The sequence below is a fragment of the Haemorhous mexicanus genome, chromosome 5, assembly GCF_027477595.1.
Source record: "Haemorhous mexicanus isolate bHaeMex1 chromosome 5, bHaeMex1.pri, whole genome shotgun sequence".
In the NCBI taxonomy this organism is placed as follows: domain Eukaryota; kingdom Metazoa; phylum Chordata; class Aves; order Passeriformes; family Fringillidae; genus Haemorhous; species Haemorhous mexicanus.
This window is the reverse complement of record NC_082345.1, coordinates 17,932,862-17,959,446: the sequence shown is the minus strand read 5'-3', so window position 1 is coordinate 17,959,446 and position 26,585 is coordinate 17,932,862. Positions and strand designations below refer to the sequence as shown.

Sequence of the window (26,585 nt, the reverse complement as noted above, 5' to 3'; positions counted from 1 at the left end):
GGCAGGGGGTTGGAATGAGATGGTCTTTAAGATCCCTTCTAACCCTGGCCATTCCATGATTCCACAACTATTCCCTCTACTCACCCTCATCTGTCCCAGCTCCAGTGGTATTTTCCCTTACAGCAAACTGGTGATTTTACACAAAGCTTTCTGTCCAGTTTCAGGGAAGGCAGGACTGACATGAGAATAGTTAGAGCAAATAAGTCCCATTTTTCCAACCTAGTACTCCCTATAAATGGAGACTTTGAAACCAGCAGATGTAAAGCCAACCTTCCAGGACTGCAATGATTTTCACATAGCTCTTCAGCAAAAAAATGTAGGAGGCGCAGAGCTTGTGTCCACATCTACCTCTGCCACCATTCTGTTGTTCTATTACTTAAGAATTGAAACTACATTTCTTCATCTTAAAAAGCTCTGTCTCCTTGGGAAACATATCCAGGCAAGAGGAAGCTAAGATGGAGAGTGGTCAGGAATCCAGAGCCATAAAGTGCTACATTCAGCACGAGGAATTTGGTGGCCATGCATGCCCCAGGCCAGCCTGGCTCCTGCTCCAGCCAGGCATGTGAGTGGAGGTGTCAAGGACACAAAAATGCCAAGCACAGCACAGCAGAAAGGCACTAGCCTTCACCTTATGTTGTGGCAGTGCCACACCTTCCCCAGAACACCAGAGCAAAGAGGCAGACAAAGAGACTGTGGTCCAATTCTGCTTTTGCTGGGGATAAATTTGGAGTCACTTCACTGACATCAGTGGAGTTATTCCAGAATTGCACCAGTGTAAAAGAGGGCAGCATCTGCTTTCTGAAAATGGATGCCATCTAGCTAATTGAAAACAACAGATGCATCAAGGAGCAGCAGGAAGGGATGGTAATGTTCCAGTTTTCTTGTAAAATACCATTTAATTTCCCTCCAGAGAATTTAAGAGAATAAACCAATATGTACCCTAAAAGCTAGACCTTTTGTTGGTGTAAAATTGTATACAGCCTTTTAAGTGAATGGACCAATGTGCACCTACAGCACCCTAAAGAGATCCAGCCTCGTCATGTGCACTTACAGTCGTCTTCTTTGAGCCTGATTCTTCTCTCACACTCATTTAAATCAGGAGTCATACCATCCACAATCCTATAGAAACGTTTATCTAACCTTGGGTAGAGAGCAGAATCAAGGGCCCTCATTTTGTTAAACAGACAGTGGCTAGATTTGGTAATTAAATCAATACATTTGTGACTTATGTCACTTTTGGACTAAGGGTGTTCCAAAATTTTATACCACTGAATAAATATCTTTATATTAATTTAGTGAAAATTAGGCCAAAGAAGGACTTGCTGAATTTTCTTTGTGTGAAGACAAAAGTTTCCCCTAATTCTGACCTCCAATGAGTAGTCAACACAGCTTCAGTATTTATGGTGACCACAGAAATGGATGAGCACTTTCCCTCCTGCAAATCCTTTCTTTCCTTCAACTAAGAAGAAGTTTTACACAGCAAAGCTCAATTATTTCTTGGGCATCCTCTTATTAATTGGCATTATAGACAACCTCGATATGTCCAGTGGTGAGGGTTCACCATTGAATGTTTTAGGACAGTAAAACCCACACTGACCTCAGCTATGAGTTTCCTAAAGTATAAAGCCATCTTATGACATTCAAACTCCTTGTGCCAGCCAACAAGCCCCAGACAGACTTCCCTGGAGCAAGGGAAAATCCCAAAGAGGGAAAAGCATGTGGAATTAACGTGTACTAACAGCATATACTGCACTGTTAATTAGCACAGTCACTGTCTGCTTTCCCCCAAAACATTTTTCTGGACTTATCTCCTTGAGTAGGGTCTTGTAGGACCCCAGCCTGAACAAGAAGAGCTCCTTGAAACTGGCAGGCAGTTTCCTCAGGCACCGTCTTTGGTGGCAGCTAAGGACACACCACATCCCCTGGTTCCTTTCATCGGGGGATTAAGTCTTTTCATCCTGCCAACACCTGCTCCCCTCCTTATGTCTAAAGCAGGTGCCTGCAATTCAGGCATTCTCCTGCAAACCTGCTGATAACATGGCTGCAAATCTCCTCAGATGGGATCTGCCTTTGGTGCAAGCTTCAAAGAGCAATGATGAAGGGCTCAAGGCTGTGGTCTTGGTTACAGCAGCAGCAACAGAGATATCTTGTGCTCACAGGGGTACCATGGACGGCAGTATCTTCCAATTCCCTGTGAATCTCTCCACATCTCTCCACCAGCGAGGAAAAAAATGCATAAAATGCTGCTGCTCCTAATTTCTGTCAATATAAACTTGAATTTAAGTTTAATTTAGCTCTGCTGAGTTTGGTAGGACTTACTTGGACTTGAGTCAGGTAGAAGCTTTTGGGAAAGCTGTGGTTGACTCCTGCTGTAATCTGCAGATCTTTCCCTGATGTAAACAGGACCTCAAGAAAAAACAAACAAAAACAAGCAGTTTAACAAACGGTACGTGCGCTTGGATTTGATGCAGAAGACTGAAGATGGAGCCCGATATAATCCAAGGCAGTTGTACTAAAAGGAGTTTTGCCAGCTTGAATCAGCAGATGGTGAGAATCTGGCTCATACTACATTTCTGTAGTTTATAATTATCTTTCTTTCTTCACCTAGAACCAGATTCTCCCTTTAGGCTGCAAAACTTAATTAGGAAATCCTTCCTCACTAATTTAAAGAAACTCTTGGTCATTAATTTCCCAAAACAGAAAGAAACCTTACCTATTTCTGCCATAGCAGCAGATGCTGAAGCTGTTTGTTCCTTTGCTTTTAGGGTTGATGCTGCTCTTTCCATCACCGTGTGGAAGACACTTCAGTCCTTACCCTGTCTCTTGCTGCCCTGAATTTTCTTTACACTCACTCTTCTTTATCCCATAGGGACCTCTGAATGAGAGGACCTGGGACAGAAGACCGAGTTCAGTCACCTTCACCCCCACAGCTGCTGTAGCAGTGAATTTTTATCCATGAAAGCGGAATCAAAAGGCCCAAAATTACTAAATAATCCCAAATTCCAATATTTTCCAAGAAGGAGCAGAACAGGAATTTCATCTTGGAGGTAAGAACAGGAGTCCAACAGTAAAACACCTCAGAACAGATCTTCACGCCTTTCATGCTTCCAGACCTTTGTGTGGATAAAAAAAATGGTGTCCTCAGTAAAATCTGTCCTTTCCTTCCTTCCTTCCTTCCTTCCTTCCTTCCTTCCTTCCTTCCTTCCCCACCTCCAAGGAGATGATTTCTGCCCTGTCCTGCTTTGGTGAAAAACATCCTGTGGGAAAATGATCAGAGGAACCAACTGTCACAAACCAGCCAGGGGATCTGGAAGGAGCAATAGTCTCTTCCACTGCAAAACTACTTCCTAGTGAGATTGCTGCAAGAGGAATTTCTGGATCTTTAATGTAATGCTTTAGCCTGTATTCCTTGTCACCAGGCACCCAGGTGACTCTACATCAGACCAGTTGCCCCTCAGCTCCCCGGCTGAGTGCTCAGATTGTCCTTCATACACTCTCCAGCTCTCTGTGTGCAAGAATGGACGAATAAAATCTCTTCCCATCTCCAGGTTTACACTCTCTGCTTTCGAAGGCTGGAAACTGCCCACCTGAAGTTGGACAGGGCAGCTGTCCTGTACATGATATAAGGTAAAGGGATCAGCTCCACTAGGCAAAGAAAACATCTGTAAAGATAAGGTGCTGATATCTGAACACAAAATATCCAACGAGTGCTTTTGCTTGTAGCCACAATCAAAGCACAGAGAGAAACAGTCCGGGAGGTTGTTATGGAAACAAGTCCCTGGAGGTGCCTACTTGGCTTCACAGGGATGTGCTCTACCCTCAGAAGGAAACTGATTTGCATTTTGAGCAGCTGGGGGGAAGTGCCAAGGGCTGAGAACTTGAGGTAAGGTTTTTGAAAGCATCTCTGTGATTCAGTGGCACAAGACCTCTGGTAAAGTCAGTGGGTGCCACAGTGTCATTTCAGTCACATTAAAAAAAAAAAATCTGAAGGCTCCTTAAAAAAGGTCAGATTCCACAAGTTCTGTAATATATAGCATTACTGATGACTCTGGGACTTCACTGCGTTTCAGGAGGTGCTTTGAGAAGGATTTACGTGCCTCAAATGAGTCCCAAGTTTACAGTTTCCATGCTTCGGCTGGTGGTCTGTATTTCTCTTAGAGCCAACATAGAAAACCCAGGGAGCAAACACCACTCCTGCTTTACACTTTTTCATGTGTCCTTTTCTTTTCAGAACTGATTAACGTGGCTCACAAAAACTGCACAGAGCTGCCTTGCTCACCACAAAATTCCTTCACACCTTGGGTGCAATCTGTGGGAGGGAGAATACAATACCCACTAGAAACTCACAGCTGGATTCCACCCAAGGGCAGGACACCTTTTTCCAGGAGGATCTGTGTAAGACACACTGAGATTGTGCTACCAGTGATCTTTTTTTGTTGCTAGAGTCTCCATGTCCAGCTGTCTGTCGTGCTGGTCAGGAGAACAACCTGTTCTGGGCAAGGAGGACTCCCGTCTGGCAGGGCCAACAGGGCCAGGCCCAGGGGGAGAAACGAGCCCAGGAATTTTCTGGCGTAGGCTCAGCGTGTCTCATGACTCCTCCTGAACTTGTGTTCAACCTGAGTTTTTTATATCTTACTTTGGGGGAACTTTTATCAGCTGATAGACTCAGGCATAAAATATCCCCAAACATGGGCATTCTGCTGGGAGAGGGCAGCAGCCTCGAAACATCCCTCTTATTAAATAGCAGCTTCTTTTGCTAGTTTCTAGCAATACGAAATTTGAAGAACAGTGCCTCTCTTGCCTCACAGTAAAGATTTCATTAAGGTGACCCTGAAACACAACTAAGAGCACCACCAAGACTAAGACACGCTAAGAACTGGACAATTTTTACACAAAATCAACAGAGATGCCACCATGCCACTCAGTCCCACTTATTTACCAGGACAATTTGCCCACCAGCTGATTATAGGTGTCAAGGGATGCAGAATGGTCCCCAAGGCTCAGACCTTCACAAACCTTTGCATCAGTCCCATGAAGGAAAGAGAAATTAGGCTTTATTCAGGTAAACCCCTCTGAGCTATGAGCCCTCACCACATCTGATGTTGCTGAGTTAGGGATGGAAAGAAAGATTTTAGTTTTCAGGTGGATTAGAAGGTTAATTTTAATGAAAGTAGCAGGTATTTTTATGATGTGATTTGTTAAGGTGATACTTGATTGGTTTTAAAGTAGAATCATCTCACACTATTGGTGCACCATGAATAGCATACTGTGGAAAAACATAACTATAAACAATGGTTACAGAAAGAGAGATAATAATTGTTCTAATTCTTTCCTCTAAGACTTCTAAGCTCAGGCTGGGAGAAATTATCTCTGCTCTTTCTTTGACTGAACTGAGAATCTCCACACACATCAAACTTGTGTCTCCCAGACTAAGAGAAGTGGCATTTTCCTACTGATTTCAGCAAGAGAGAGAGAGCAGAGGTTTTAATATAATGGTTGTGTGCTGACCCCAAGGGAGATCCCTCCACACTAAAAACATTTGAGAAGGCAACAGCACTCTGGAGAAATGGAGTAGTTAGGATTTGCACAAACAACTTCTACCATATGAGCAGGGCCAGGATGGAGATAGGCCTCAATAAAAGCACTCTAGGCATGGAGCCATATCTCAAGATAATTGAAAACAGGTAGAGTAATGAAGATACAAACAGATCCGACCTCACAACCAGTTCTATGGCCAGTTTTGACTATATTAAAGGATAGGGCTCTGAGCAACCTGGTCTAGTGGAAGGTTTCCCTTGCTGGAAAGAGATGACCTTTAAGGTCCCTTCCAACACAGGCCATTCTGATTCTATGATATGCCTTTAGCATTCTTAGTCTTATGGCTAAAAAGCACAATATATATACAAAATCTATTCTCTATATTTTTGCACATTGGCATTATGTCTGGTTTATGTATTACATGTGTCCCATGCAATATGTAGTACATTCCAATATGCATTTCATACACTGTAATGCAAGACATTAATGGCTGCCTTTGCTTTCATACACATGCAGACGTGTGAATGCAGAATAAACACTTAGAATTCAAAGAAGAAGGATTTTTCCTTGCAGGAAAATCTGCTAGTGGAATCTGAAAGCATACATTTCCCTTTCTCACCTGCTGGCAGAGTTTGAAACATTTTAAAAGTTAGGTGTAAGGCAGAGCTGACTGAAACTAATGAAATTATCTGGGAAGCAAAATGTGTATTTGAAGATAGAAATCTCTGGTCCCTTGGCAAACCTGGCACCGCAGGCCAAGCTATGCATATTTTGCATGGCTGGCACAAACTGCTCTCATAAAACCAATTACAAAAACACTGCTGTCGCTCCTATCCATGAAATACCAGGAACTGTCTAGGCCAGCAATACAGCAAGAACATCTCTTTGGGTCTCGCTGTTTCTCCCTTCATTTAAAGGGTCTGTTGGGTACTGCTGGCTTTGTGCAGACAGTTTAGGGAAGTTTTTTTCTGTGCCAGTCTCAGTTTCAAATGTTGACACACTCACCCTGGAGCATTTTATACGTGTGACTTGCTAAACCAGCATGATCCTCACACAGCACAGGTGCAGAGCTCTCTGTGGTCAGGATTTTCCTGCCACATCAACAAAACGTCAACATGCAAACTTCCCTCAGCTACACAAATGCTCAATTAAAATAAACAGAGAAGTCAACTGCTCTCACATGCCCAATACAGAGCTGGGTATCTGAAGCACAAAGCACATCTCATTAAACGCTATTGTGTGAAGATGAACTCTGCAGATAACAAATGAATTTACTCAAACACGCCTTGTATCAGAAGGCACTTACCACTATGAAGATTAAGTTGGTACTATAAAAGCCAATTAACATCAGGGCACTGGCATAAATAAGGCATAAATAAACACAGAGAATCTTCACCAAGCTTGTTGACTGCTTTAAGCCTGTTTTTGATACATGATGTATGGTCACAAGTAGCAAAGAGCTTTTAGATTCATGCACTTTTTTTTTTCTTTTTTTCAAACACAAACCAGGAGGATCTTTTAGTATGCCAAGGGTTGCAAAGAAGGCAGGTATCTGTTTGCTGGCTTTCCCTTACAGCTGCAGAGCTCCCTGTGATCCTGGCTGCAGCGTTTCCATTATTCAAAGGCATGGCAGGCATGACTGATTCCACAGCCAAGGGCACCGCACTGGCACAGAGACTGAGAGCACGGCTCGAGCCGGATGTTTGTAGCCCCTTTAACTGTTTACACTGCTGAATGCTTCTGCTGAAGCAGTGGCAAGGACTTCTCTGCTAGTGGAGTTACAAGACTTGGTCTCGGAGCAAATGTTGGATCAAAGCAGACATCAAAAGCAGAGAAAGAAATGCATAAGGGAGTGGGGATGACAGCTAGCACTCCACCGAATAAAGCAAGAACATTTCTGGCTGCACACAGTAATGAGAAACAGCAAATCAGGACAGAAGAGCCCATTATCACAATCATTCTGTTTACGGTATCACAATTCACAGTCTGGCATGTAAATGCTGAATAGATCCAGCTGCTTGTAGGAAGACAACTGTAACAGCGGCTTGCAGCTCCATGTCTGGACCCAGAACAACAAAACCCATCACACCTCTGTCAGCATTTTCTTCTCTTTATAATCCTGGTTATTGGGAGGAATGAAGTTGGAATACTTCATGGACTCCAGGTCTTCTTCTTCCAGGAATTCAGATTTGCTGAGGGACTGATTACTGTCCCCTTTCTTGGGCTCAGAGAAGGGTGACTGTTGCTGGCCACAGGTAACGTGGGTGTACTGGCACTGCTCCTCATGGTCAGTCTCTCGGTGGTAGAAGTAGTTGAAGTTGGACACGATGACAGGGACAGGGAGGGCAATGGTGAGCACACCAGCGATGGCACACAAGGAGCCCACAATCTTGCCACCAATGGTCATGGGATACATGTCCCCATAGCCCACGGTGGTCATGGACACCACTGCCCACCAGAAAGCATCAGGGATGCTGGTGAACAGCGAGTCAGGGTCATCAGTCTCTGCAAAGTACACAGCGCTGGAGAAGAGGATCACCCCAATGAAGAGGAAGAAGATGAGGAGGCCCAGCTCCCTCATGCTGGCCTGGAGAGTCTTCCCTAAGATCTGCAGCCCCTTGGAGTGCCTGGAGAGCTTGAAGATCCTGAAGACTCTGACCAGGCGGATGACTCTGAGGATGGCCAGGGACATGGCTTGCTGCTGGCCCCCATTGTTGCTGCTGCTCCCGGGCTGCTGCTTCTGCTGCTGCTGCTGGGCCAGCTCGGTGCCCAGGGTGATGAAGTAGGGGATGATGGCCACGATGTCGATGATGTTCATGATGTTGCGAGAGAACTCGGGCTTGCTGGGGCAAGCAAAGAAGCGCACGAGGAGCTCAAAGGAGAACCAGATGATGCACAGGGTCTCGATGAGGAAGAAGGGGTCTGTGAAGAACGGGCCGGAGCCAGCGGCGGGGCGCAGAGGCGGGGGGGTGCCGCTTGGCGGGGGCAGCGGCGGCAGCATCAGCACCTCGTCCCCGAGAGGCGCAGCCTCCCCGAAGCCAGGCTGGGATCCCTTGGGCTCCTGGCGGAACTCTGGCAGGGTCTCCAGGCAGAAGATGACGATGGAAATGAGAATGACTAGCACGGAGACGATGGCGATGGCCCGAGCTGGCCCGGAGCTCTCGGGGTACTCAAAGAGCAGCCAGACCTGGCGCTGGAAGTGGTGCTGGGGCAGAGGCTTCTCTTCCTCTGGGATGAAGCCCTCATCCTCCCGAAACGTCTCGATAGCCTCCTGGCCCAGCTGGTAGAAGCGGATCTCCTCCAGGAAGATGTCGAGGGGCACATGGACCGGCCGGCGGAGCCGCCCCCCGGACTGGTAGTAGTAGAGGATGGCGTCGAAGCTGGGTCGGTTGCGGTCGAAGAAGTACTCGTTGCGGAGCGGGTCGAAGTAGCGCACCCGGCGGCTGGGGTCCCCCAGCAGCGTGTCGGGGAAGATGGAGAGGGTCCGCAGCTGCGTCTCGAAGCGCAGCCCCGAGATGTTGATCACCAGGCGCTCGCTGCTGCAGCAGCTGCCGCCGCTCCGCTCCTCGCTGGGCACCTCCGCCTCCGCCTCACCGCCCGCCCGCGGGGCCGCCAGCACCAGCGGCTCCTCCGCCCGCATCCCGCCCGCTCTGCCCGGCGCTGCCCTTCCTCGCCCGCCCTTCCCTGCCCTTCCGCCTCGCCCCGCTCGCCTTCAGCGCCCGCCGCCCGCCGTCATCCGCCTGTTGCGCCTCGGTGCGGCCGCGCTCGCCCGGCGGCTACGCGGTGCTCCCGGCGCGGCTCCTCCTCCGGCCGCGGGGCTTGGGGCACGGCGCTGCTGCTGCTGCTGTCGCTGCTGCCGCGCCTGGCTCCACGCTGCGCTCCCCACGCACACACAGGGACACACAAACACACGCGAGAGAGAGAGCAGGAGAGGGAGGTGTGCGAGTACACACGCGCGGTGTCACACACGGGAGAAGGGCACACGCAGACACAGGCAGGCACCCACACGGAGACAGACAGACACAGACACGCACGCCGCGCCAGCGCCGACACGCTCAGCTACAGACGGATGCGCGCACTCGCCAACGGGGGATGCTTGCCCCACCTCTCCCCCCGCCGCGGAGAACGCGGCAGCCCCAGCCCCGGGGCGCCGGCTTTTCGGGGGAGACCCCCGAGAAGAAGCCGCTGGGGGACCAGCTCTCCGGCCAGGAGCTTCGCAACAGCTGGTCCAAAGGGCGGCCCGGCCGCCGCCCTTCTTTCGCCCGCCTCTCCCCCTGGAGTTCTGCCCTTGTCCCCTCAGGCAACCCCCTGGCGGGGGCTGTCCGACACCGCCGGCTTCTGGCAGCGCTCAGAGCTCAGCCGTGGGATCGGGCTGACGTCGGTGTTGTTCCCGTCCCCGCCGCAGGCTGGAGTTGACCTTGAGCCAGTCACTCCATGCCTGTGGCTCGTGGACCTCCATTTATAAGTGTCATTGCCATGATGCAAGCACGACGGGGGTATCGGACCATCCACAGATGGAGACAACCTATCACGGTGAACAGTGCAACCGGGGAAAGATACAGGTAAATGCAGTTTCTCTCTTCATTTGGGGTATATCGAGTTTGCCTCTTTTCCCACATACCAAACACGTGAGCTTGCTCTTTTTTTTTTTTTTTTGGTCCATCACCACACAGCCAACATTAAGTCTTCCCAAAATCAGAACCTCCATTTCACAAGCAATCAGACTACCAGCTCTTTTTGTCTTTAGAAACCTGTGTTTTTGCCCTATCCCTGTCACGCTCAGCATTTGAAAGCAAAGAGAAACTCATGACACTGTACTTTCTCCTGAAAGAGAGAAAATTGGCTAACAGGTGACTCTGGTTCCATCCTTCCCAGGACAAAAGTCTGTCTTTCCCTTGAAAGACCTTTGTCGGTGCTAAAATGTTATTAACCAGGCTTTTATCAACACAGCATCTGATGCCTTTGCTGGCTGCAAGCCGTGTGCTTAGCCTATATCATCTCTTAGCAGTACAGATCTAGAGGAAAACATTCCCCTTTTTATGCCTCCCTCCTCCCAGTCCCTCCTAACTAGCTGGCAATTCCTGGTTCAGGCTCTGGACATTTTGACCAGCTGACTGTGGCTGCTTTCTTTGTTCTCAGGAAGGAGGTGAATATGGATTAAATGTCACTTTCCTTTCTTGCTCATTAGCATTGAAGATGGCTGTTGCAAAAGAAAGCATATTATTTCATTTATGAGGAGATGGCTGTCACAGAAGGAAGTGTATTTTTGTTTCGTATTAAACATAATTGGGATATGACAGCCAGATGAAATAGACTTTGCTGGAGAATATTCCTATTCTTTGGGAAAAAATAAAAAAAGAATCAATGTTTGCCTTTGTAATAGTAAAATGCTTCTTGCTGAAATTTCTTTTTCAATTATTACAATGAATTATTCATTCCTGGGATTATTTGAATCATAATTATGATTTATTCATTAGCACGGTCAACTGTTGAGAAATCCCTTCAAAACAGCTTTCAGGAGGGATGGAAAAACTCCCGAGGTTTTTTAGACGACATACAGGGCATGTCTACATGATGAAGCTCACTCTGTGCTGGGTTTGAAGGAGCAAGCTTCAGTCAGCAGAGCAGAGTCAGCGTGGAGCTCCAGAACCGTTTGCAGGATCACACAGCCCACACAACCATTCCATGTTGCCACTGCTCTGGGCTTCCCAACACCTGGGGAAGTAGGCAGTACCTCCAGGCAGCCGAGGTTCTCCTGCATCCCATCCCTTTCCACCCTTCTGCCACAGCCCAGCTCCAAACAGGCTCTCCAGCTGCTCTGCAGCACCTGGGCTTGCTCCTGAGAGCCTTTCAGAAGCCACTGTCCCTCTGGTGCGCTCACGGTCTGCTCAGGCTTGGGGTTAAAGCCAGAAGCCCTTGCAGTGTGCAACACAGCTCTTTTCAGCACGCAGCCTGCTCCCAAGCCGCTCCGCACCTCGTTGCCTGTGCTGCCACACCCCTCCCTCACTTCTATATTAAGAGGCAATACCAGCTGCCACAATTCAGCCTCCATGCAGATCCTGCTGGGCCAGCAGCTCCTGATGGCACACAATTTGCAGAGCTGGAGACAAGGGAGACCCAGAGATGTCAGGAGGGACAAGAACAGTGTCCCCAAAAGCCACACTGCTGTACCATAATGCTCCCTGGAGACAGATTTGTGTGCTGGCTCTGAAGCCAACACCAGGAGGCCGTTCCGCCTCAGGGTGCCCTTAAGCTCCTCTTTGAGTCAGTAGCTGTGATCACATCTCCAACACAGGTCTGGCACCTGGCTATGGTTCAAGAGTTTATGATGACCACATCCTCACGCAAGCTGCGTTGGTCATTAATGCCAAGGTGCACAAAAATCTCTTCAGAGATTCATGGGGAAAATCATTCTGGCTTGCACAGGACACCCAGTTCTGGGCTCTCATCCTGCTCCAAAAACTGGAGGGGCATTGTCTTTCCAGGCCTGATCCATACAAGCACTGTCAATCTGCAGCATAGGAGTTCAGTTTCAACCATTCCTTTGGATGCACCCACAAATGTGGCTCAGCATTTTGGGTAACACTGTCACCCTTTGGATTTCCTGTAGCTCCCTTTTGCAGGATTGGATGTTATCAGCATTGCAGCCGCTAAAAAATTGTGTCTGTGTAGCATATTCTCAGGAAAGCCAAACCCAAAGACACTCACCCCAAAACTAAGATATCCCAAGTGGGAATCCAGGTTTGAGGTTAGGGCATGCAAAACTTCTTAGACACTTCCTTGTCTTCCTGCATTTCCCAGTCACCCCATCATTTCCTGAACTTTCCAATTTCCTCCTCCATGGCTCCTGTGCTACCCTTACCTTCTGCTTCCCACATTCCGGTTATTTTTCCAGTTATCATCCCCATTTCCCAGCTGCTCATCCCCCTAAACTTACTACAGTCTCTTCACTTGCTTGCAGCCCAGTAGCAAAATACTTTTCATATCCCTTTTCCAAAACTCCTTTTGGGGCTGAAGGCTGCCCAGTACATGCTGGGAACGCTGGCTGGCCACTGGGCCTTCAGCAGAACAGCTTAACATGCTTTGCTCATGTGACATCTTGTAACTCTCACCCTCATTAAATGGAGACACAAGAATACCTTCCATGCCTGCAGTATATTTTGGTGATCAATGCATCTCTAAAATCATCCATCAGCACCCTAATGTGCAGGCTGGGAGGCACAACAGAACCTCCCACAGGCTGGAGGCCCTGGGGTAAGATTCATTTCCCAGGAGCCAAAATATTCCACATATCAAGCAAATCCCCACAGTCTAAAAAGAGCAATAGATAGGAAAAATGAAAAAAAAAAAAAAAAAGAAAAGCAATAGCTGGCAGAGCATCCCCATTTGAAATGGTAATTTACACTTATGCATAGTACCAATTACAGCCAACTTTATACTTCCCTTCTTACTCAGAACCATAAATCTATAAATGAGAGTGCTGAGCAGGGGAGGGAAGCAGAATTAGCTTGAGCCCTGGAGCTGTTAGGCACCCCACTCAGAAACAGGAGTTCTCCTGGTTTGTTCTCTCACCAGAAAGCAGGAGAAACCTGAAGGATGTTTATTAATGTCCTTCCAGCCATCAACTGCTGTGGCATAAAATGTTCATGGTCAGATCCCTGAGTGCCTTCAGCCTCCTTATTCTAGTCCAAGTGAAGGCCTGAGTTTGAAACATTGCATCTCACAGAATGCCAGACTCAGGGTAGGAAAGAACAGTGATTTCACTGCATATGGGCAATGAAACCTTTGCTTTCCTATTTTTATTACACTCCTAGAGTGAAGAAAGTACTCAAAGAGTTCTCAATTCATGTAACTGCAGATCTCAAAGAAGCAGACAAGGTGAGGAGGGCTGGGGCATCTAACAATACCCACGTATCAATCATGATTTCATGCATCACTACAATGAGCAGGGATTTAAAAAATCTCAATTTTCTCAAAATAGAATTAACCCTGAATATTCTCTGATGGGAAACCCTCCATCCCAGTCTCAGAATCATAGAATGGCCAGGGTTGGAAGGGATCTTAAAGACCATCCTATTCCAAAGCCCTGCCAAGGGCAGGGGGGGCATCTTCCCCTAGCCCGGGTTGCTCAGAGTCCCATGCAGTCAGGCCTTGAGCAGTCTCTATGCTGCCCTTTGAAAAGGGTGCTTGTGCCACTGCTCACTGATGGAGGAAGAATTGCACTTCCACAAAGTGAAGGTGACAGTCCCATTCCCTGGATCAATCCAGACTATTCCTGGAATGCTGTCCTTTCTGTTTGTTGAATGAGGACAGGTTCTTGTACTGGCAAAAATAGATCATGATATAACTAAAGATTTTTTTCACAATACTGGGATAAATGAGGCAGGGAAGATGAAACAGGTTGTACCAGAAACTTTCACACAAATATTTCCTAGCTTTCAAGTACTTCTGTTACCCTAAAGTGCCTTTAATACCGTGTTTGTCTTGGGTTCCCCCCCAAAATTCTATCTACAGATGAGCAACTTTAAAAACTTTATTTTAAATCCTTTCAGTATTTCCCATGTAAATATGTTGGGGTTTTTTCAGATGCCCTTTCCCAGAAAGACACTGTGGATATACTTCAGGGACTTTACATCTCTGTTTATCACAGGAGGAAAAGCGTTCTGGCTTGTCATAGTTTTTAGGTTCACAACACAATCCTGAGGTGTGTGAGCAAATGAATTTGTGACAGACAGTGACAGCAGCGTGCAGACCCCTCACCAGGGAAAGACGGAAGGTTTCACAGCTCTTTGCTAGGCAGCTTAAAATGACTGAGGTGTACAAACACTGTGTCAGGTTTTGCAGCATCAGATGCAACTGCTTGGACAGCTCTGGTCATGCTTCAACTGGACTTTGTCTTCTTGTGGGTCTGTTCAACCCCTTCTGCTCCTTGCACTCCAATATTCAATTTCCATTCTTTTATTTATTTCTATCCTAGAGGCCCTGAGGTGGTCCCAAGTGTTTATCCTTTTATCCTGTTCCTCAGCTCCTTTCTATGTACCATTTTATATCTTCTCCCAGCCTTTTCAGTTTGCTGTTCTATCCTTCCTCATTTCCCAGTTCCTTCTGCTCCAATCCTTTCATTTAACTTTGGCTCACACCAAAACCCCAATATTTCAATGAAGTCCTTCTTCCATGCAAGAGAAAAGCATTATTTCCAAAATGACAAGAAATTCTTGGGAATTTTGCGGTGGCGTTTAGTCCCTCTTCATCTGGGTGCCCATCCACTGCTTCCGAACGTACAGTGAGAAAAATTATGTTAGCCCAAGTCCAGAATACCCTTGCAAAGAGTCCTGGCTAAGAGCAGGTTGTACATGCTGCCAGTGGCACCTCTGATTGTTTTAGCTGGTGGTGCAATGTTTTCTAAGTGGTCCAGGAAATGATCAGTGCCTTATATCCTGTGTAAAGCTATGTAGAAGGAGAAAGCTTCTGCTTCTTTAAACCATCCCAGTCAAGGACAATTTCAATGCAAAGAGAGACTCTTGACAAGGCCTGCAGGGACAGGACAAGGGGAATGGCTTTGCACTGACAGAGAGATGGTTTAGATGGGATATTGGGAAGAAATTAGAAATTAGAAATTCTTCCCTCTGAGGGTGGAGTGGCCTTGGCACAGGTTGCACAGAGAAGTTGTGTCTGCCCCATTCCTAGAAGTGTTCCAGGCCAGGCTGGATGGGGCTCTGAGCAACCTGGAAGAGTGGAAGGTGTCCCTGCCCCTGGGGAAAAGAAAGAAAACCACAAAGAGACACAGAGGGATAACTGAGAAATTACAAATCCCAGAATTTTTCAGTCACTAATTTCAGCGGATGAGGGCAACGAGGAGCAGGAGAACCCATGACAATTGAAGGGGGCCTATGAAACTATGGAAGACTTGGGGAGAGTTTAGGAGCTGCTGGCCACTTACAGCATTCCTTAACACCCATCCCTGAGAACTTGGGATCACCCAGTAAAACTTCTGCTGAGGGCATCTCTACAGTCACATGCATTTGCAGCCTGCTTAAACTTTATTAAAAAGATAAACAAAACCAAATCAGACAGACAAAACCCAAGAGAAAACCAACCAACAGTAGCAAAAGAACACCTCAGCTGTGGAAATTCACTACATTTAAATTTGTTACTTTGTTAGAACTTGTTAGTCCTTAACAAGTTCTAACAGTCTGTTAGATGTTGCCTGTATCATCAAAAAAACTCACTTTATTTTATGCCACCCTCTCTTTTATTAAGAAGGAATAATAAAGAAAGATTTTAGGGAAATTTGTACCACTCTGATGTGAAGGGAGCTCTCTTTTGCAAGAGAAGCCCCCATCCCTTGTGTGTCATGCATCCATCCTGCCCCCTCTGCCTGTCCAGAGTCCCCAGCCACAAAGAGGAGGGAAACGATTTGGCCTTTCTGTGACTTCAGATTGCCCTTCACAGGGATTTCTGTTCACCCCTGGAATGGAAGTGATGAGACTTCCAGAGGTCAACTGGCTAAAAAAGGTTTATGTCCACACCTGTGAGGACACAGCTGGCAGCACTATGTTGCTTCTCTCACCTCAGGCTGCCTCTCCCTTCATCCCATTCTTGGATTTCTGTGCCCTTCCACTTCCCAGTGTCCTGCCTGCAGGCATGGAGAGCCCTGGAGACACAGCTCTCAGCCTGCCACCTGTTACCGCATCCCTCCCTGCCAGGAGCAGCAGGTCTTGGCCAGCCAGAACAGCTCCCTCCGACTGATACAGGAACATCTGGTCTTCACAGAGCTAAGAAATCCTCAGGCACTTCCATAGTAAAGCTCTGACAAGTCTCTAATGAAATACATGTTAAAAAAATGCATAGAGAAAAATTTCTTCAAGGATGGCAGAGAGCACCATGATATCAGAATAGCCCCCCTGCCAAATTTTCTGGCTCTGCTCAAAAAGTAGGAGAGCTTTGCAGCAAAATGAGTATAATAACTTCTGACAGGCAGAGCAAAACATTTTCCACCAACACTGTTTCAGAGACAGCCAAATCTTTTTTTTCCCCTGGTTTGTTTTAGCAGAAGCTTTCAAAATAAAAACAAACAAGCAAATTAGCTCAGAGGTAGACAAGCAACATGAAACAATCTCATTTGAGCAGTCTTAAGATCAGCAAGAAACCCTCCAGCTGGGGCAGAGAGGGCTTTACCAGATTCCTCAAAATATAACAGTAGCATGATTACTGAACTTAGTATTTTGGTATTATTTTTTACTGAATATAAACCAAATAGACAACAAATTCAATTAGGGCTCAACCTGATGTACAAAACTCAGTACCAGACTAAATCCATTCACACAGCCTTCCCACCCTTCCTGGCTATAAAGGGCAGAAATTACTTCCCCTCTTCTTGACCACTGGAACACAAAGTCAATCTTCAATACACAGCAATAAAAACACATGTAAGATTAGCTCTGTAACAAAAGCCATCTTTTCCCCTGCATGAAAATTGCTGGAAAGCAGTGGGGCATTACAGAGAAGCTGAATAAAAAACGTAAGAGTCACAAATAAGGCAAGGATGAAAAATATCTGACAGAAATCGCCCATGCAAAAATCATCTCTGTCTGCTCCGGGACTTTTTGGAAACCACTGGAGAGCCACAAGTTCTGATTCTTTCAGTCTGAATCAGATTTCAGGGCAAGAGGAGCTGGCTCCATAAATAAACAGGGAAAAAAAAAAGGAAAGCTAATGCATAAATTGCTCAGTGAGGTAGGGAAGGTACAGAAAAAAACAGGAGAAAATCTGAGGTGCTTAGTGCTTTTTGGAGTTTTTCTTTAGTTTTCCCAGCAATGTTGCCTCCCTTGTTTTATCAGGAATACAGTGTTGTCTCATCCTTAATGTCCATTATCTAGGAAACAAAAGCCATTGCACTCCCTGTCTATGTCTTGTGCTACAACTTAATGGAATCTGAGCAATGTGTTAAACTGCAATGGAAGAGAGCTATATTGCAAATTCGTCTGATATGAGTCCTCCAATTTTAGTTTTTTTCAAGGTTTGGATCTTGGTAGAGTCACAGTTTTAACCACTAGATGCAGTTTAAAGCCTTCTGTGTTAATCTTGGAAGCAGACCGGGGAGAACTTTGCTGTAAAACCTCTTTGAGAGCAAGGGTTTCCAAGGAAAGGGTGTTTTCTCCAAGCTCCAGTTGCTGCTTGCAGAACACGTCTACAGCACCAATATATAATTATCACACTGGGATATGATCAACTTGAGGCATGCAGGAAGGATCCTCCAAAAGGGATGAAGAGTTTCAAGATCACCAGGAGCCAAGGAAAAAAGCTCTCTATCCTACTCTCTAACTATAGACATGGAGCTGCCACCTAACACCAGATTAAACCAAGGATTTGAGCTCTATGCACAGCCCAAAGCAGTGAATCACGCTCTTTCCATGACATCTCTCCAATTAGATCTGTCTTATACACTTATATCCAACAGTTTCCTAATGCTTGCCAAGCCAGGCCTCAGGACTTGGGAGGAGGAACAACAGCAGCACCACTTTCATTACATTTTTTTAAAAAACCCACCCTGATCAGGAACAAGCTGCCTGTAAAACAAAACTTCCTAAACCACCCTTTGGAGTTTAATGAGAAATCCATAAAATTAACTTTTTATAGCATCGACCAGGTCAAGGCTTACTGCAAAGATGTTAGCACCCAATGGATTGTGACTGTAAGGAACAAATACTGCACCATCTTGGACCCAGGAGAAGCCTTTTATAGTAACTTAGGTGCTGTTGGAGGTACAGGCATGGGAGCAATTTTCCTTGGCTGGTGGAATCCCTCTGACCTCTTTTGGGATCACTGGGAGGGAGCCTGGAATGTCAGCAGTATTAGAGCCTGGCTCCACTGAGGGCTTTTCTGAGGAACATTTCTGTAAAATGGCGCAAGGGTCAAACAAAATTCCTTAATTATAATGTTGATGCTCACTTCTTTAGAAAGAAAGGAGTAGGAACATCTCCCTCAGCCGCAATTCTCTCTCCCAAGACTGACAAAATTTTAACTTTTTACTCTAATAACCAGAACTATAAAAGTCTTTTTCCTCTCAAAATATCGAACATCTCTTTAATAACGTGTAATGAAGAGGATGCGGTTGAATAATGCAATTCTTTTGCCCCAGTTCTAATTTTTTTTTTAGAGTGCTCATCTAAGTCACTAAAAATAATTAATATTTTATTGCTTTCTATTAAAAATACAAAATGCCTTTCCCATGCAAGGTTTCAAACTCCAGTTGCTTCTGTTCAGATGGGATTTTCTTTCTGATTTTGCTCTCACTGAAGTCAATAATCCTCTGTGGGAAAATATCTAAATTATTTCTTAAAAGATGAAGAGAAGCCTTACATTTATCATGGAAGCTGTTTTTGAATTTGAGCCATAAAGTTCCTATCATGTTTTAGTTCCACAGCCCTGAAAACCCAGAAATTTAATTTCCTGTTTGTACACATCATCACATGCTAAACTTTTCTAGAACTCTGCTTTGAGTAGCCTCTGATTTTTAGGAAAAGCTTTCTTTACAATATATATCATGTCCTAATATTTTCCTGTTATAAATCCCTGCCCTTGTGATAGGCCAGTCACACCCTTGGAACCAAAATACTTGCAAACAAGGCTTTATCAGACTGTCAGTTAAGCAAACAAAACTGAAACTGACAGGTCTGTGAAATCAAAACTACTGCTGGCATCTTGGTGTTGAAGGAAAAACAAGAAAACTCACTTGAATTTAAGAAGAGCTTAAGCATCCCTAAAGCAGCCAGATTCACTGCCAAACATCTAAAAATAAATGAATTACTCTAGACTTTTAAAAAGCAAACAAAACTCCTCTTATTTCCCAGTAGGTTCTCAGGAGCAGGCCCTCTAGGATTTTTCCCAAGGGAACCATTTCTCCTAAGGAGAGTGATCCCAATCCTTCAGGTTTTTACCCTGCTGAGAAGTGCTCTTTCAGCCATTTTAGCATAAGTAGCACATAGCTTAAGGAATGGATTCACTAAATGATCAGGAAATGTGGAATTCTGAACTTTGGATCATTTGTGGAGACATTGCTATTAATATTTAAGAATAGTAATTAAAAAAAACCCCATAGATCAGCTCAGGACAGAAATAGCATTAACTGCACTTCATTTTGTGAGGCATTTTGAGCTGTCATCAGAGCCAGCTATTGGAATGGAGCCTTAAAGATCACATCTATTTTTGGAAGCCCAAAATGACCAATAATTCTGCCAATGCTGAGCTCTTCACAGCACCTGATGCCCAGGCTGTGGAGATCATTGCAGCCCAGTAAAACACTCCCTGCGTGCTCCCAAACAACATAGGAGGGAGGTTACAAAAGAAAAATATTTGCCAAACCTTCAGAGGAAGACTCTTGCACAGATTTCTTTCTCTGTAGCCAAGCAGTGCTCTCTCCCAAGCACATCCCTCAGGAACACTGGAAGGATCAGGCTGCTTTCCACTCCAGTGGGCCCCTTTGGCAGATGTTTCTGCAAAAGTAATGCAAGATCATGTTCTGAGAAAGGAGCTCCAGCTTCCTTGTAGGGGCATCACTGACCTGAGAGTCATTCCTCTGCTGTACTGTTAGAAGGACATTGCTGCTACTGAAAACCCACTTAATAGGTTTGCTTCCAGCATTCCTTCAATTACATGTAAGCCTACCCAGCTTGCAGTGACAGATTCAGAGGTTTCTGTGGCAATGCTGTTCCTGCTCTGAGGTGTCTCATCTGCTGATTATCTCTGACTTATGGGGACATTGCAGCTGGATCTAGCTGAGCACTGTGGCAACAAAGCAACATCAAACTGCTCAGCCCTCCAGCACCTGAAGGGAGCCTACAAAAAAACACATGGAGAGCCTTTTTGTAAGCAGATGTAGTGACAGGACAAAGGGGAATGGATTTAAACAGAGGAGGTTTAGATTGGGTATTAGGAAGAAATTCTTCCCTGAGAAGAATTGAGGGTGGTGAGGACCTGGCACAGGTTACCCAGAGCAGCTGTGGCTGCCCCATGCCTGGAAGTGTTCCAGGCCAGGTTGGATGGGGCTCTGGGCTAGTGGAAGGTGTCCCTGCCCATGGCAGGGGGGTGGGACAAGACAATCTTAAAGGTCTCTTCCAACCCAAACCATTCCACGATTCTGTGTCCACTCCTGCCTCATGTCAGATGAATTCACCTGATCTCTGACATCCAAGGAAATGATAACCTAAAGAAACACCGTAGTCCTGTCTTCCACTTTTTATCAGTTCACTGCACCAGAAATACACCTGTGGAAATTCAACATGCTTGTCATTAAGGGTTTGGTGCCTTATGTATGCATTTCTTTATTGCCCCATTTTCCCCACCTGCTCCTAAGGAGAAAAAGGATCCAACTCTGGCTGTTTGTAAGAACCATAAGACTGAGCAACAGCCCCCTGTGTCTTTCTGCTCTGCCCTTTCCCAGTGCCTGGCTTCCAAGGATGCTGCTGAGTGGAACAGGTAAGAAGGTGGCTGCAGTTCATCCTCACCTGGCAGCTGCTCCTGAGTTTCCTCTGAGCAGAGAACCAAGGTTCATTCCCTATATTCATCCTAGAGAGGGGGAAATAAAAAGTTTTCTTGGCATAAAATCTTAGCTACTGTTGATGCCTTATAATATGCATCTTCCATCAGAGAACTGTCCTCGCAGAAGATTCTCAGGCAGCCTTGGTTAAAATGCAATTCCCAAATCTTTGCAAGTAAGGAAGGACTACCATCCTCATTGTTTGAAAGGAGGTTTGTCTGATCACCAATTTTTACAGGAATTCAATTCACAGGAAGACAAGTGGAAGAGTCTCCAGTCAACAATCATTGGTTCTGAGCCCAAAGTGTTATTGATTACCCCTGGGTAAACATGCAGACATTTGCTGGCAGCCATCAGGATTACATCAAGGTAATTGAGGTCCAAGGGACCCACAGGACACTGGGATCTCACTTCCAGGATGCCAGATGTAGGCAGAATTTTGTCCTGGATCAGAAGAGAAAATGAATGGATAAGGACCTTCTAACAGACACAGGTTTAAATTTAAAATATAAACTTGACAGTTATTTAAGCTAGAGTTTCTCCTTTAAAGGGTATTAAAACAGGTTGAATTTGTGGAAAGAGAAAAAAACCTAAATACTGCTGAGGGATGGAATTTGTGCACTCCACAATCTTCTCAGTGGGCGAACTGCACATAAAGTCAAAGGCACAGACTAACATGGCAATTCAGATAACTGGGTGAGGAACAAAAAATTAGGGAACACCACAAAATAGATTTCTCTCTGCTATTCCCAAGTGATTGCCATTACTTGCACCAAGGAACTTCATGAGCTCCAAGCACTACACCATGGCAAATCATCTCATATTGACTTCTTAGGAAGCAAACCATTATCTCCACTTCCTTTTGTTTTCCTTCTGTGCTTATTACACAGACACTACACTCAATCTCAAGCTCAAAATCTTAACCCAGACTCAAAGAATGTTACTTCCAGAGAAACTTGAACTTATGTGTGAGCTTGTTATTTTATTTCCACAAGAAACTGCTTTGTTTGAGTGATTTTGGTCCGTACTGGAAAGAGGAAGTTAATTTTCTGAGCTAGTCAAGATTACATTCTCTGAGGTGCCTGACTGTGGACATTCAATGTTAATGCACTTCTGAATCATTAATCCATTTTTCAAAGGAATGAGGTGCACAGCTCTTCCCCAACTAACTGACATGAAAAGGAAACGTTCTGCTGAATACAAAGACCTTCAAATTGCATCATAAAGGAGGTAAAACACTTCACCAGCAAAGTGTCAAGAGGTGAATGCCTCAGGCTTCATGTAAAACAAAAGGTGCATTGAGCCTGAAGCATTCAGATGAAAGAATCCTTTCATTCCAGGGTGGTTTGGGTACAAATTAAGCGAGTAGGCACTTTCTTAGAACAGAACCATCTTTTCTTTCTTTGTCACATTCAGTGCTGAAAGTTTAGTGTCTGCAAGTCCCAACTTTTTAAGGGTCTTCTTCAAATGATTCCATGTTTCAGTAGTGCCTTCCACCTAAACTTCTTGACTCACCCTTAGAGTTTTTGTCAGATTCACCATTACTCTTCCCAGATAAGTGGGCAGTTATTAAAGCGAAATAAGTGCAAGCTTTGTACAAATCTTTAGGTATATTTGGGAATGTTTGTATGCATATTTGGTTGCAGGGCTGTGCTTATTTACAGAATTATCCCCGGACTGTAGAAATAAAAGTGTCCTTGTAAATTTGCACATGACAATGTTATTGAATCTTTTAAGGAGTTTTTGCACGATGCATCTGAAAATGCACCTTAAAAACTGTTGCATTACCCTTTTTTTCCCCTCATGGTTGACTTTCCTGCTTTAGTGGTTTCAGATATTGGAGAACAGATGACTAATGCACAGCAAGAACAGGAAAGGGGGCTAATCTTCTAGCAAACAGTTCAGAGGCATAGCAGAATAACATGAATTTAACATCTGCTTTTCACTGTAAAGTTTCAAATATTTATTTCAAGACAGACCAGGACTGGATCGCTCCAGAGACCAAGGTAATTTGTTCTATAATTTACTCACAGAGAACAGCTCAGCGATATTTAAATCAAGGCTTTAGAAGATGAGCAGCTTTGGTTTTGGTGCAGGGATGGGCAGTACCCTCCATTAATTGGCCCCATGGAATCTCCTCCACACAAACCACAAACCCCAAAATCTTTCCCTTAAAAGGGTATGGCTTTCTAAGAGGCTTAGTGGTGGGCCCTGTTTTGTAGATGGGGAAGAGGCACAAGCTGAGTGTCCAAGGACATAAAACCCCTCAGTGGCAGAGCTGAAGTTATCTTGGAGTTATCTCTGTTCAGTGCAGTGCTTTAACAAGCCCATGTCTACGTGTGGCAATGTGCCATCCCTCTCTTGATATACACAGCACATCTCAGGTGGTCATTCCTGAATACAGGCAGAGGTTTGTGTCTTCAAAGTGGACTTGTTTCAGAGGAAAACTTATCCCAAAAATATCCTATCACTGATCCTCCCTGCTCTTTCTCTGTCCCAAGTGCCCTATTCTCTTCCTGAAGGTCCCTGACTTGCATCTGGCTGTCAGGAAGGGAGAATGGAAAAAAATTATAAACCTACAAAAAATCTTTCCCAACTGTTAATGCAAGCAGGGAAAGTGAAGAAATGAGCTATTAGAGACCAGGTCCTGCCTTGAGGGGGAGATGAAAGGCTTTTCCCATATCACAGAGGACTCCTGCTCAACATCAGGCAGGAGCAACCTACATGCATTGAGCCGAGCAAGTGCTGAACCCGCTGAACACAGGATCAGATCATGATGCTCTTTGGAGGACAAACACAACCCATCCCAAGGCTCAGTTCCTATTTCACCTCAGCCGGATGGGAAAGAAAGCCAAGCTGAGTCTGCCACACTGCTCAGAGCTTCAGACACACTGGAGGGAGGGTGAGAGCATCAAGGAGATGTTTGTAATTGAATTTCTGTTTATTTTGGTCCAAGGTTGAGGTCAGTGCACAATGAGGAGGTTATCAGATGACTCATATTAGCCTGAGCACTATGCTGGGATAAAGTTAGTACTGTGCCTACTGGGAAGCCAGGGTACAGCCTTATATAATTCATTTCTATTCCTGAAGTTATTTTCTTGACCAAGTTTGAGAAGAGAAGGAACATTATTTCGTAGCGGCATGAGGGGTTGGTAATCCAGGCTTCATTCATAATGAGCTCATCTGAATTGACAGGAAAACTCAATATTAACATAAAGTACTTGCACTTTTTAACATTTACCATGATAATAAGACATATGCAGTGATATCCAGGGTCTTTTCTACCTGCAGAACCACAGATGTACATTTCTAAGAAGCATTTTCTTGATGTTTTGCCTAATTAATGACATAAGCAATAGGAGTAAGACAAACTTTTTTGCTTCATTCAAGTCCAAGGCAAAACCTCTGTATTTTCTCTGTGGCAAGACTAAAAAACTTCTTGGGGGTCATGAGAGAGACACAAAATTAAAGAGATGACCCAGACAGGAGGTCAAGGGAGCACAAAACAGATGCTGTGTTCATATATTTGTGCACAGGTCTGTAGGAAAGCCAGTCAAAATGTTTTAGCCAGGATTATCCATCCTTTTGGATGAATCATAAACCACTCCTAAAGCATGAACAGCTATTTCAGGGAGTCTTTTAAAAGTAACCTGGAATGACTTTAGTGGAGTGGCACCAAAGTTGTCCAGCCTTGAGAGTTTGTCCTGTGAGGAAAAGCTGAGGCAATGGAGCTTGATTACGCTGAAAATAAAACCCTTGATACACGTTAAAGCCACCTTCCAGTCCCTGACAGTCTTTTGCCAAGGCCAAAGAGCAGGGATCTCACATGCCCAGCTCCAGAAAAATGGATAAGTGTTCTGAATTGAAGCAAGGGGATTTCTTCTTGGACATAAGGGTGGGGAAAAAAGGCAGAGAAAAATATCCAAGCACAGGAACAGGGTGCCTAGAGATGTGGTGACGGGCAGTCTACAGCGCTAAAGGTTTTTAAGACCCAACCTGACACATTTCTGCACAACCTGACCTCACTTCAGATATAATTTTGAGCATCAGGCTGGACTATCGACATCCAGAAACACTTGATTAATTTGAATAATTCTGTCATTCTGCCCTGTGGCCCTGACTTATGCCATAAAATGATAGTAGCTCAGAGGCCTGTACAGCTCTGACTTGTTTTGTGCAAACACACAGAAACTAATAAGGAACAGGATGTGTCACCCTGTCCTCCAAAGCTTCCCCAAACTATCCCCAGGAAAGGCAGAAGATGAAGACCAAGGCCATGTGTTTCTTGAAACTATGCATCCACAGTGGAGAGACATTATTAACAAGGGCCTGGAGTGACAGGACAAGGGGGAATGGCTTCACACTGACAGAGAAGAGGGTTAGACTGGATATTGGAAAAAAAAAACTGTTCCCTGGGAGTGTGCTAAGGCCCTGGTGCAGGTTGCCCAGAGCAGCTGGGGCTGCCCCATCCCTGGCAGTGTTCCAGCCCAGGCTAGTGGAAGGTGTCCCTGCCCATGACAGGGGATTGGAACTGGGTGATCCTAAGGACCCCCTTCAAACCCAAACCATTCTATATATCTCTGATTCTATGAAAATCTCCTGTTTTGGGAAAAACAGTTGAGCTTTAGAAAGATAGGAAAAAATCTGAGCCAGTCAGTTTCTGAATAATTAACTCCCCTAACCCATTCTACATGTCCTGATCTCCAATTTGAAGCCTGATTATCCTCAGGATCAGTGGAACAAAAGCCTTTTATTTTTTTCTAGAAGCAGAGGTGCTAAATATAGAACCAGCTTAAACTATTAAAATATAATACACCAATTCATTTGAAAAGCAACAAAGCAATTAATCTTTATCTCTGCAGATGTGGGCACATTTTTTCTCCTTTAGCCACGGATTCCTGCAAAGCTTTTGTAGGGGATGAGTTAACACAAATGACAAGGTATCATTTTCAAGGGCTCCTGTGTCACTGAAACTTCATCAACAAAAGCCTCCAAGATACAAGACAGGCAAAGCCATGTCTGATATGACCTGGTGGCAATTTGCCCTTGCAGGAGGATTACCAGAGGTGCCCTCCAGCCAACTCTTCCATGATTTTTCAAAAGCTCCTCAGCAGAACTTTGGAAACTCACTGGTCATACAGAAGTGCATATAAAAGTCATATTGAACAGACCTCTTAAAACTCTCCAGCCACTCAACTTATCATCCTAATCACAGAGATACTATTCACCATGTGAATTTTCCAGCAGGAAGGTGAGGAATCAAATCTGCATGGAGGTGGATCAGCTCAGGAGTCAAAGGACTGATACGTCCTCATGTAGCCTCTGTTAAAGAGTCAGACAGAAAAATGGCTGTGCATCTCAGCTTGAAAAAAGGTCTCTTTTTTTGGCCCAGCTTCCTAGCTGTCAATTAAAACCCAAATTTTTTTTTTGAAAAGCTATTTTAAAATAGCTTGGGTACATCTGTTTTGTACAGATTATGCTTCTCTTTTATTAACTTCAGATCAAAGCT

General features: G+C 45.1%; 1 protein-coding gene across 8 annotated transcripts in view; it reads right to left on the bottom strand.

Annotated features, from left to right (window-relative positions):
• Nucleotides 1-9,206, bottom strand: part of LOC132327215 (potassium voltage-gated channel subfamily A member 6-like) — a 52,326-nt gene extending 43,120 nt beyond the window's left edge. For 3 of the 8 annotated variants that reach the window (XM_059846164.1, XM_059846165.1, XM_059846161.1), the window contains exons 1-2: nucleotides 2,714-9,206; nucleotides 2,320-2,406 (exon numbers count right to left, since the gene is read on the bottom strand). In XM_059846164.1, the coding sequence (XP_059702147.1) occupies nucleotides 7,622-9,178 (1,557 nt within the window). In that variant the 5' untranslated portion in view covers nucleotides 9,179-9,206 and the 3' untranslated portion in view covers nucleotides 2,320-2,406; nucleotides 2,714-7,621. The remainder of the gene's footprint in view (nucleotides 1-2,319; nucleotides 2,407-2,713) is intronic. The other 5 variants (XM_059846168.1, XM_059846167.1, XM_059846163.1 and 2 more) reach the window with 4 other exon arrangements.
• Nucleotides 9,207-26,585: the final 17,379 nt, after the last annotated feature.